Source organism: Epinephelus moara, chromosome 7 (genome assembly GCF_006386435.1).
Source record: "Epinephelus moara isolate mb chromosome 7, YSFRI_EMoa_1.0, whole genome shotgun sequence".
NCBI lineage: Eukaryota > Metazoa > Chordata > Actinopteri > Perciformes > Serranidae > Epinephelus > Epinephelus moara.
This window is the reverse complement of record NC_065512.1, coordinates 3,750,101-3,762,110: the sequence shown is the minus strand read 5'-3', so window position 1 is coordinate 3,762,110 and position 12,010 is coordinate 3,750,101. Positions and strand designations below refer to the sequence as shown.

Sequence of the window (12,010 nt, the reverse complement as noted above, 5' to 3'; positions counted from 1 at the left end):
TTTAATCCTTCTTCTTCACATGTATTATTTATGAGTCTGTTTTAACTGCGTTAACTTATGTCTAATGTTTTATCTTAACACTATTCTCATAGTGTTTGTAACTGCAACCTCTGTGGTCGTTCATGTGTTCTGCACACCAGGAATAAAATGTGCTAGAAATAAAGTTTGAGTTGCGTGTTTGATGACTAGAAGGCTGAATTCAGGGAGTGTTTGGGTGGTCTGCTTGATTGACAGCTGTCACCAGCTCCATCCCACAGCTTAAAGTTTGATTTTCCTGCTCCAAACAGATGCACAGATAATGGTGTGCGGTGAACCCATCTTTAGACTTTAAAACCACCCCTCAGTAACAGACACAGTGTTTTCCACAGTGTTTGGTCAAAAACATCCCATAAACCCAGGATTTAGTTGTTGCTATGTTGCCGTTGTTGCTGGTCGCAGCGGTCAGCACTAAGCTAAAGATGGCACCTTAACTCTAAGAAACAGAAAGACAGACAGAGAGGGGAGTGTGGGGCTGGCAGCTCAGAGGAGATTTTTATGACTGTGGGAATCGATGTCGTTACCCCACCCTCCTCTCTCAATGACTTTTCCCCCTCTCTTTTTCCTTCCCTTCACCCAGTGTCTCTCCCCCCGTCTCTCATCTGCGGTCCACGCCTTGTCTTGTGAGATTAATAGCCTCATAAATTTCTGGTTCTCCCTTAAGACGCCTAAAGACAGAGAGTGATTTAGGAGGGATGGCATGTGTTGGTGTGTGTGTGTGAGCAGTCACATGCAAACGAGCCCACTATTTGAGCGCTTTTTGGGGAGTAAATGCCCCTGCGTGAACTTGGGTGCAGGTTAGTGTGTATGTGTGTTTTGATACAACGGCATGAATGTTTAACCATGTGTGTCCACAGTGTGAGTGTAAAATAGTCTTTACGGGGTTTCCACACATTTCCAAGGACAGAATTTTAAAACTTTTCCATGACTTTTTAAGTTCGGAAAAGCACGCACTTCACTGTGTCTGCTGCACTTGCCAGCCTGGTTAGGAGTCTTGCTCCCCATAATAAATACCGCCACACTACGTCACATGTACAAGTAATGTCTAAGAGCAGAAGGCTTGGCCGGTACAAGTCACGGAAAATGAGAACCGTGCAAGCATCAAATAACTTGTTTGAGTTCATTTGCCTTTCTTGACATCTCACTGAAAATAAATCTGCCGTAATGTTGCATTTCATGGAAGCTTATCTCTGGAACTTTATGGAAACAACTAATTTCATTACAAACAACAAAATTCCATGAGTTTTCCAGGTTTTCCATGACTGAGTTTTTGCATCCAAGGAATACAAGAACTAAAATTTAGCTATTTGTTCTTAAGTTCTGGTTTAAAGTGTGTGATGTGGCAACAAGTCTGGCCATAGAGTTCAACACTTTGTTCCAAGATGTCTTTTGTACATTTCAAGAAGGTTCCTGTGAACTGCTGTTGTTTGCAGATTGAGGCACAAGTCTAAACTGCTGCAGACGGTTTGAACTTTAAAAGATGCAAGCAAGTGTATATGTGCATGAGTGTGACTGATAAGCTGGCCTCAGTAAGGTGAGGGCAGGGAGGGTAGAGGGTGGCACATGGCCAACTAGAGCAGCAGCAGCAGAGTAAAGAAACAAACACCCACACACTGACATACGGGTGTAATGACAACCAAATTGTGAAAATAAGTGTCAGGTTGAGTGAGTGGATATATGAGAGGGGACTGCTATGAATGTGATTATACCTCAGACACCTACTTGGCACCAGTTAAACAAAAGATGTGTGTGCAGGGAGATGATGAGTGATGCCTCCTGTGCATCTGAGTGTGCAAAGATGATGTCAACAGAGCTGTAATGGAGCGATGTCAGACAATCACGCACACCTGCATACACACACAGTTCAATCTGTGGTTTTCTAGAAATGTGTGCATGCGCGAGTCAAAAGCAATAAGCTGTCATGTCTTTCTTCTCTGAGGACAGTAGACATGATCTTTGCTAATAAAAACCACCTCTGACAAACATAAGAGGTGAGTGAGAGGATCTCTGTGACTTCCTGCTTCTCCTTTAACATCTCATACTTTGGTCAAAAGCCTGATTGTTACACTCTCTCAGTGTGTCGTAAAAACTTGTTAAGCCATGCAGACGTGCCATGTGCAAACAGGTAACTTCGTCCGGAGGTGAGGTGTGTAAACAGTTTGGTAAAGTAGCATATCTCGAGGCAGATATACAGAGAGCCTTGTCGGCAGGTATGTTTAAGTACAGTAGTGCTACTGTTGTTCCCAGTGAGCTCACACAGAGCACAGGCAGAGTCTGTCCACAGTCTGACCTACAGTGGACTCAAGGTGCCCGATCAAAGAGGACCTGACCACTGAGGAATCTAGGCCAGGGAGAGGTCCCAGTGTGCAGTGAAGGCGTGCAGGTGTATGGGAGTGTGTGTTTTAATGAATATATTCTTGAGTCTCAGCACACTTTTAACCATCATCATACCCACTGTGGCACTGGCAAACCTCAGAGCTATAAACAGAGCTATAAGCTTTAAACAAATTTGTTCCTAATGTCTTCATATCATTGTTTTCTGTTTTATTTAATGCGTTTTAAAAGTACCAATGTGTTGGGGTCCTGCAAGACTCTAGTCAAAAGTGACCCTTCCACCTGTGCAGCTGTATATCAATCACCATTTGCCATTTATATATCAATTACTCACTGTGTGTTACTTCAAATTTGTGCAGAAACCTTTCTTTCATACCTCCAAGGTGAACGAAGAATCCAAAAAATGAACACTGTTCATGTTTAACAGCAAAACTACACCAAAACATCTGTTTACAAACTCTCTCACCACTCCTGCACTATAATCCAAGTCTCATTTATCGAGTTGTATGCTATGTTTTCATTTTCAGTAAAATGATACGATTTACAAACACATCAGTACAAACAGTCTTAGACGCTGCCAAGTAGCATGCCTGGGCACATGCATGTTTGAACTCTGCTCAAGTGGAGCTCATTCACACATGTACGCTCAGGCACGCTCTGGGCGCACTACTCGTGTTTTACACCGCATTGTTTTAGTAAAAAAAGTGCATGTGTTTAGGTAGTACTGAACATACGACTGGATAAATGAGAGTACCTAATGAGTACCCAGAAACATAACTATCACCTCGTAATACGTTTTAGCAGGAGATTTTTGACTTTCCCCTCCTGTCTGACAAAAGAGATGCTTAAACAGAACACAGAACTTCACAATAATACATTTATGAATTTCAACCACTTATTCAAGATTCAACAAATCATCAGTCACTGATTTGCATCATCCACTGATACAATCATCCTCGTTTCAGTCCATGTGAAGGCTTCTCTCTCTCTAACCACACATCTGCAGACGATGCCCGCTACATCTGGGAGGCTACATTATCTTAAGAATTTATCTGCCTGTGCTGTGTATGTGGGCACCTTAACAATGCTTTCTCAGTGCGCTGGTTCCAAATGTTCTGACCTGTACTGGGGGTCAGAGCTGTTGCATCATAAGAACAATGCCCGTCCATTCATACACACCCACCCTGGGTGCAGCCGGGTCGTACATTTCGGGCCTGGAAACATTCCGGCTAGCATAAAATCAGGAATGTTTCAGCAGCTAATATATTCTGCCAGAGGAGTGTGGAAGTATGCAGAGTGACATCCAGCTGAAATTCTCTCCACTGGAGTTATTATTATTAAAGCAGCACTGCCCCTCTGTGGTGTGGAGAGAAACTGTAGGCTGCGTGTTTCTATTCATCACCCAGTCCTCTCATTACAACATCATCTCCATGAGCCACTGATGATTAAAAAACAAAGTTGTGACATTACCTGTAAAGGTCTGCCATCCTCTGTCCCGATCATATTCCTCCACTCCATGAGCGATCGCTGCAGAGTGTCCAATCCTGTCTCCCAGAGCCGGACGTACCCACCCATGTCCACAGTGGCGACACCTCCAGAACCGAGAGCGGCTATGAGCACGTCAGATTCTGAAACCTTGGACAACCAGCTGGTATAAGGCGACACAGACATCGACCTGCCAATCACAAATATGTAGAAAAGATACAGTCACTTAGAAAAGTCATCAGATGTGCATCAAGATGTTTTCATGTTTTACTTATTTGTGCATGGCAGGCAAGAAGTATATATGTGGTCTTGTGCAGAGGTAAGTGTTATGTAGGAATATGGTTATTAGAGTGAGGTAAGTTGTTTTTGCCAACAGGTGAGTGCAGGTATGAAGTAAAGTGACAGTATTATAGCTGTTTTAAAGATTTGTAGCTTTAGAAATGTGGACTTTTACATAGAAAGGCTTCACTCATTTTCACAAAAAGAAATTAAAAAGTGGATAAATTAAATTAGATAAAATGTCTGTAGCAGTTGAGACCTCACAAATTCAAAAGACTGTTTAATGACTTTTAAGGCCTTATTGTTGTAACATTGAATTTAAAAGATTTTAAGACTTTTCAAGGACCTGTAGACACCCTGGAGAATCAGCCTTCTACAGCAATGTGCGTTTGTTTTCCATTTAATATCAAAATGTTGGGTAGTATTAAAAAAAGCCTTATAATCACACACACAAATGTCACACTGTTTAAATTTGATTTTCTAAAAAGTTTTCGGACTATCGAGGCTTCTTCCGAGCTGTCTGAACAATGGGTCGCCACATGTTCGGTACGAGCAAAGTTCTCTAACTTGGCTGATTTGAGATATTTTACAATCCGAGGTAAGACTAAGCGGATAGAAGAAAATGTAATCACATAGAAGCAGCAAGAGTCAAGAGCTGTTAATCCCTGTTTGATGATGGGATTGTGTCTTTGTGACACAGCAAGCTGCAGTGAGCTCTGTGTGTGGCTGTCGTATGTAAGAGATACATTTTGGCACACACATGGCCACCTATCAAATGCAAATGTTTTTCAAGCCAGACAGCTGACAGCCCAGTACACTGCTGAACCTCTCTGCTCCTACCTCAACTCCCGACCTCTCAGATCCTCACAACATTGTCTTTTGACTGTCCCTTGATCGAGGCCGGTGGGTGAGGGGAGATCGTGCCTTTGCGGTAGCTGCTCCAAACCTTTGGAAAAGCCTTCCACTCTCAATCAAATGCTCCCCCTCCATTGACACTTTTAAAGCAAATCTTACAACATACATGTTTTCAGTGGCCTTTGGTTGTTCATAGTGGTTTTCATATTTTAGTATTTTCTAATCTTTTTACATATGTAATTGTTCTTGCAGTGTTATTCTGTTTTATATTTGTGTGTCATTCTTTTAATTTGCACAGCATATTGGTCAACTGTGGTTGTTTTTAAATGTGCTATATAAATAAACTTGATTTGATTTTATTGCCCACAAAAAAAACTACCTTGCCTCTTTCAGGGCTTCCAGAGAAAATATTTGCATGTGTTTTAGTATCATTGTGTGTCTGATAAGAGTAAGCGCACATAAGAATTCAATGACACCAAAAATCATAATTTAAAATAATAATTCTGCAAGTTTAAAAACATGATAATAAAACATACAGACAATTTAACCAGTGTTCCTCAGTGCAATGCTCGCTCTGACCACTAGCTGGTGCTAAAGGATGAAGAATGAGGTTCTTGTCCTGAAAGTGTTGCAGAGTGAGACCCAGTCAGAAACAGGTGTGTTGTGTTTACCTTGGTACAGGAATATATTTGACTTTTTTGGAGTTCAGGTCGGTCACCTCCAGGTATGCTGCCGTCATCGGAGGTGTTACGTCTGAGACACAAACAGGAAAACAAGTCTGAATACATTCTCTGTGATTATGAACAAATGTTTTCTCTGAGCTCATTTATACGATCTGAACTCTGACCTTTGGGGTAGACCTCCTTCAGGGGCACCTTGCTGGGTGGAAGGGCTCGGACCACCTGATTGGCTGAGAGCAGATTGACACAGTTCTCCTGCTTGGGCGGGCTGGACCGAAGCCCACCTCTGACGAACATGTGAGCCCCGCTGTCAGCGCTCTTCATCTCGGAGAGGTCAAGAGGCCTCTTAAAGCTGTACACCTCGTTAGGGGACTGGACAAGAGAAGACACCAAGAGGAGAGTGTCACTACTTAAACATCAAACACAGCTGGCAGCCGAAATGTGAATACATTTATATTAATCAATCAGTTCAGCTCAAGCACCCACACTTCAGAACCTCATTCAGCTGCACTCACAGCTTTCATTCGTGTTCTCAATCCACTTAATTCTTTAAGGCATAAATTAGGCTGACAGCAGGGACATGCTGAATGGTTAACACTGATACACAGACAGACACGTTCAGCCTTGTTATGAGTCTTTGATCCACCTGGTTAGCATGTTTTTGGTACATAAGAGTAGAATGGAAGATATCAGGGAAGCCTACAGTATGTAAACACAGTGAGAGCATTGAAACGTCACAACAAATCTCTGGGGGTCAAATAAAGTTCCATTTGCTCAGTGGCGGACTCAGGCTGTCTGAGGGGCAGTCTGAGAGTTTTCTAGCCTGTGGAGCAGCCAATAAAGCAAATTACAATGTTTATTTACAATAATTTCTGGGTAGAAAACCCTCGTGTCACATAATTAAATCAAACGGCGCTTAACAAACGCTGCCTCAGTTGACCTTTCGCTAAGCCCCGCCCCTTTGTGATGGTCCGACAAGCTGTAGGAGTAAGCATGGAGCCCACACTGTAACTAACTGCACTCCCTGAAGACATATTATCATATTTTTGTAAAGATGAAAGAGTGATGTCAGAGAGAAGCAAACAGAGGGGTCTACAGTCTGTGTTTGAAGGATATATCCAGGATGTCAAACTGACTCAGCAGCAACAACAGGTTAAAAAGACAAAGATAGTTAGAAGCTAAAGCCGAACTATAGGCTACAGATCACAGTGTAAAAGTGAACCACCACATCACTGCTGATCGCCACACAAGACANCTAGCTAACCCTACACTTTTCAGGGTTTGATTTTGGTTTTGGAACAGGGAAGAAACATATATCTTTTTCCAACCTCTCCAGGTAACGAGTATCATTAATACACGACGTGCCCCAGGCACAACATTTAGCTCCAGATCCACAAAACCAGCCTGAAAATGAAGGAAATCTGAAACAATGGAGCACAGCTGTGTTGTTGTCGTACCCTGGTCTGAGCTGGCCCAATGCTACGTTATGATTGGACAGTTCCATCCAGGGGCGGGACTTTTGGGTCAATTGGTTAGTTTTTAGCCACCTAAAAGTTCAAGTGCATGCTAAATTTAGAATATTATATCGTCCTATATCATGATATTGATTTAATATTGATATTGATGATTGATGATATAAGTTTCATATGTCCAAATTATATTAGCGTACCACGAGGTCTGGGAAGCCCACAACGACCCGTGCGAAGGAGCTGGTGTCGGCCAGTATCCGGTTAGGAGAAACAATCTTCTGGTCCAGAGCGGCGCTCAGGTTCTCGTTGGGTAGCTGGTCACATGACAGCATCTGGGGCACGGACACCTCGGCTGAGAAGGTGGGAGGGAAGGGGCCGAACAGAGCATGATGGAACAGAGAAGGAAATGAGGAAGGACATGTTGAGATTACTGAATAAAAATCAAGAAATTAAACGAATGTGTTAACACACTGGACCAGACATTTTACATGTGTACAAAGAGCTGTAGATATATAATAGCACCGCAGCAGTGTGCTTTATGTGTCTGTTATATATCAATGAGCTCACTGCAGAAACCCTCTCAGGAGCTCATATATTTCATATTTAGATTCCCCGTCCTCAGTTAGTTATTACAGTGGCTCCTGATCTTCATGAACTAATGCAGTCTAGATTGTTGGACATTACTCATGACTTCACATTCTGCTCTCACTAACTGTGACATGGAGTGGTATGAAAATTTAATATTGACAGCATCATACATGGTTCACTTCATATTTTTGGTTTGACTTAAGGCCCGTTGACAGATGAGCTAAGAGGTCTTATCAGGGCAGACATATGGCTGCCAGGGGCACCAGTCCATCTCTCTGCATGTCTGTCTGCTTGGGTTTGTTAATAGAGTTGACATAATGTCTTTAATAGGTGCTACAGAGCTGCTGGTTAGAACATAAAAGCCCTGTTAATCTTTGTTTGGAGCTGAGGGACGTCCATACTAAATGTTATATATACCTGAGCTGGCTCCGTGGCCTGAGCTGACTGCATCCTCACTGATGCTGTGGAGCTGACACACTCCAGAGTCTTCAGCCGTCATGTGCATGGGCTTGGTCAGCAGGAACTTCCTGTTCAGTGACACAGAGTGTTGCATTGTAATTGAATTCAAACATGAAAGGAAACCTATTATTCTCATGTTCAGACTGTGAGATTTGTATTTTGGGTTTCTGCTTGAACATGTTTACACACTTTAATAGTCAAATAACACTTTGTATAGCACCTGTATTCACCCTCTGCCTGGAATGCTCTGTTTAAGCGGTTGTGTCTTGAAGACCTCCTCCCAAAAAAGATCAATGTGCTCTAATTCACAAGTGTTTCTGGGTCTTGAATATCTCTGTGTCTCTGCACAGTCATTGCAGCCAGAGAATGACTGTAATGGAGAATAGCAGCACATTTCTACTGTAAAAGATCCCCAGTAAAAGCTTCCAAAACCATTCACACATTCACAACTGGACATGTTTCAGCAAGAATCTGATCCAAAACTGGGGAGAAATTAAAAAACAGCTGCAAAGATTACATGTTTCCCTGGCGTTAGCATGTAGCTAAATGTAGCACTGTACTTGCAGCTGAGGACTGACTGTAACAGAGTATAGCTAAACTTTCTACCGTGAAAAATCACCAGCTTCTGAACCAAAATCTTCACAACCAGAACTGTTCCAGCAGGAATATGATCTGAAATATGTGAAGAATTATCAACTTTGGCAGCCAAGATTACATATTTCCTGTTTGTAGCAAGTAGCTACATGTAGCAGTGTACTTGCAGCTGCAGAATGAGGGTACTGGAATATAGCGGCACTTTCTACCATGACAAATTACCAATAAAAAGCTTCTAACGACAACTGGACATGTTCCAGCAGGAATCTGGACTGAGATCTGGAGGAATTAACAACATCAGCCACCAATATTACATGCTCCCTGATGTTAGGATGTAGCTACACGTAGCAGTGCACTTGCTGCTGGAGACTGACTGTAATGGAGAATAATGGCACTTTATGCCATGAAATATCACCAGTAAAAGCTGGACATGTTCCAGCAGGGATCTGGTCTGAAATCTGGGAGAAATCAACAGCAGCTACCAAGATTACATGTTTCCCTGGTGTTAGCATGTAGCTACATGTAGCAGTGTACTTGCAGACAAATAATGACTGTAACAGAAAACGGCACTTTCTGCCTTGAAAAATCACTAGTGAAAGATTCTAAACCAAATCTTCACAACCAGACATGTTCCAGCAGGAATATGATCCAAAATCCAGGAAAATGAATGACTTCGGCAGCCAAGATTACATGTTTCCTGACTGCAGCAGGTAGCTACATGTAGCAGTGTACTCGCAGCTGAGGAATGAGTGTATTGGAATACAGTGGCCCTTTCTACCTTGAAAATTTACCAATAAAAGCTTCTAACCACAGCTGGACATGTTCCAGGAATCTGGTCTGAAATCTGGGAGAAATAAACATCAGCCACCAATATTACATATTCCCTGATGTTAGTATGTAGCTACATGTAGTAGTGTACTTGCAGCTGGAGATTAATTGTAGTAGAAAATAACGGCAATTTATACCGTGAAAAAATCACCAGTAAAAGCTTCGTAACACAATCTGACATGTTCTAGCAGGAATATAATCTGAAATCTGGGAGATTTCAACAACATCGGCAACCAAGATTACATGTTTCCCTGGCGTTAGCATGTAGCTACATGTAACAGTGTACTCACAGCTAGAGATTGAGTGTAACTGAGAATAACAGCACTTTATCCCCTGAATAATCACCAGTAAAAGCTTCTAAACACAACTGTATATGTTCCAGCAGGAATACAATCTAAAATTGGGGAGATTTAACAACATTGGCAACCAAGATTACATGTTTGCCTGACCTTAGCATGTAGCTACATGTAGCAGTGTACTTGAAGCCAAGGACTGACTGTACCGGAGTATAGCGGTTGTTCTCTAACATTAAAAATCTTCAGTAAAAGCTTCTAAACACAACCCAATATGTTCCAGCGGGACTATGATCCAACTTTGGGGAGAGATTAACAACATCAGCAGCCACAGTTACGTGTCTCCTGATGTTAGCATGTAGCTACATGTAGCAGTGTACTCGCGGCTAGGGAATGACTGTACCAGAGTATAGCAGCACTTTCTGCTGTTGAAAATCACCAATACGAGCTTCTAAACACAACCTAACATGTTCCAGCAGGAATATGATTTGAAATCAGGGAGGAATCAAAATTTCGGCAACCAAGATTTCATGTTATAGCATGTAGCCACTCGTAGTAGTTTATGTAATGTTAACACTTGCAGAAGCCTGCCTGAAGCAGATAACCACATAAAAAAGATCTGACGTCAGCTGGTAGCCAAAGTTGAAAAAAGGGGAAATCATATTCAGAACGGTCTGACGCCTGAGGTTTTTGCTCACAGAGATTACCTTTATGTACATTTACCTAGGACAAGCATAATAGGCCCCCTGTAAGACCCTCAGAGAGATTTGAGGTCCGTGCACTACTTACTTGTTGGTGTTGCTCTCCACCAGCAGCCAGCGATCTTCTGCCACGAGGAAGACGGACTTCAGGTTGATGGGAAGGGAGATGGAGTGAACCCGGCCCTCCAGCACATCCAGCACCTCCAGCTGGTTGCTGCGCACACAAACACACAGACACACACATGGATCAGCTATCAGTACCATCGTATGACAGAGAGTGTGCTGTTTAAAAGTGTCATGGAAACTCTAGTTCAGATCAGAGTATCTTACCCATCCTCTTTATAGAAGAGGAGCCAGTTTTTGTGGGCGAAGTCATGACACATTTTGTGCCCACCCTGCAAAAAAGATTCAATACAAACAACATCAACTTCAAACATCGCTTCCAAATTATTTGTTTATTGATTATGAATCATAAAATTCTGAACAGGATAATGTATCCTAATTCTGTGTTAAGGATCACCATTCATTATGGAAAACTGGACACGTGGAAAACACAACATGTCTCGTCTGTGTCCTCAGTGAATAGGAGAGATGATTCCTGAACATTTGAGAGCCAACAACACTGAAACTCCTGACCTGTTGTTCTTTACTGCTCCACCAGCTGGAGGCTCTGGTGGAGGGCTGATCGGTGTCTGGAGACAGCATGAGCCTGCGCACGGCGCCTGTTACCATGTCCAAATGGAGCACTGTGTTGCTCTGATAAAGAGACAATCCAAAGACAGAGAGGAGGATGTAAGAGGATGTAAATATCAGAGGAAGACTGGATCAAGAAAAAAATAGTTAGCAATACGCGCTAATACCTCAAGAAAGCAGGCCGACATATATGTTGACTATGATCTAACTAGTATAACAATGCAAAATCCCAAAAACCAACATAAATAGAACATAATTCCTGAGACAGAGAGAAAATGAATGATTCAATTATATAATTTACTTACTGCAATAAATGGTCCTTTAAGATACGCTCCCTTGATTTTGTTTTTTTCCTTTTAACATGTGGTTGATCTTTTACATCAGATCAAGCGTGGAGCATTTTTTAATTGATGGAAGACAGCTGTATACATCATGTTTTAAATCTGATTTAAATGCAGTACAAGACTCTGAGACACACACTTTAATTTCCTCAGAGGTAAAGTTTAGAGAGGTCATGGGGGCAGACGTGGTCAAGAGCTCATCACACAGCACAGGTGATGCTACGTGTGTCTCTGAGAATGTGTGTGTGGGCTCTTTGCTCAGGATTTATGTTGTGTTTGTGGCATGTCAAAGGATTTCAGAGTTCTTACCATTGTTCTGCCATCATTAGTTTGGACTCAAGTTAAAGTATCTCACATGTCAAAGGTCAAAACCTA

General features: G+C 42.2%; 1 protein-coding gene across 1 annotated transcript in view; it reads right to left on the bottom strand.

Annotated features, from left to right (window-relative positions):
* Window positions 1-12,010, bottom strand: part of vwa8 (von Willebrand factor A domain containing 8) — a 105,004-nt gene that overhangs the window by 28,157 nt on the left and 64,837 nt on the right. The window contains exons 30-37 of the mRNA XM_050048688.1: window positions 11,238-11,357; window positions 10,932-10,996; window positions 10,690-10,815; window positions 8,144-8,253; window positions 7,339-7,490; window positions 5,837-6,041; window positions 5,661-5,742; window positions 3,841-4,045 (exon numbers count right to left, since the gene is read on the bottom strand). Coding sequence (XP_049904645.1) covers window positions 3,841-4,045; window positions 5,661-5,742; window positions 5,837-6,041; window positions 7,339-7,490; window positions 8,144-8,253; window positions 10,690-10,815; window positions 10,932-10,996; window positions 11,238-11,357 — 1,065 coding nt within the window. The remainder of the gene's footprint in view (window positions 1-3,840; window positions 4,046-5,660; window positions 5,743-5,836; window positions 6,042-7,338; window positions 7,491-8,143; window positions 8,254-10,689; window positions 10,816-10,931; window positions 10,997-11,237; window positions 11,358-12,010) is intronic.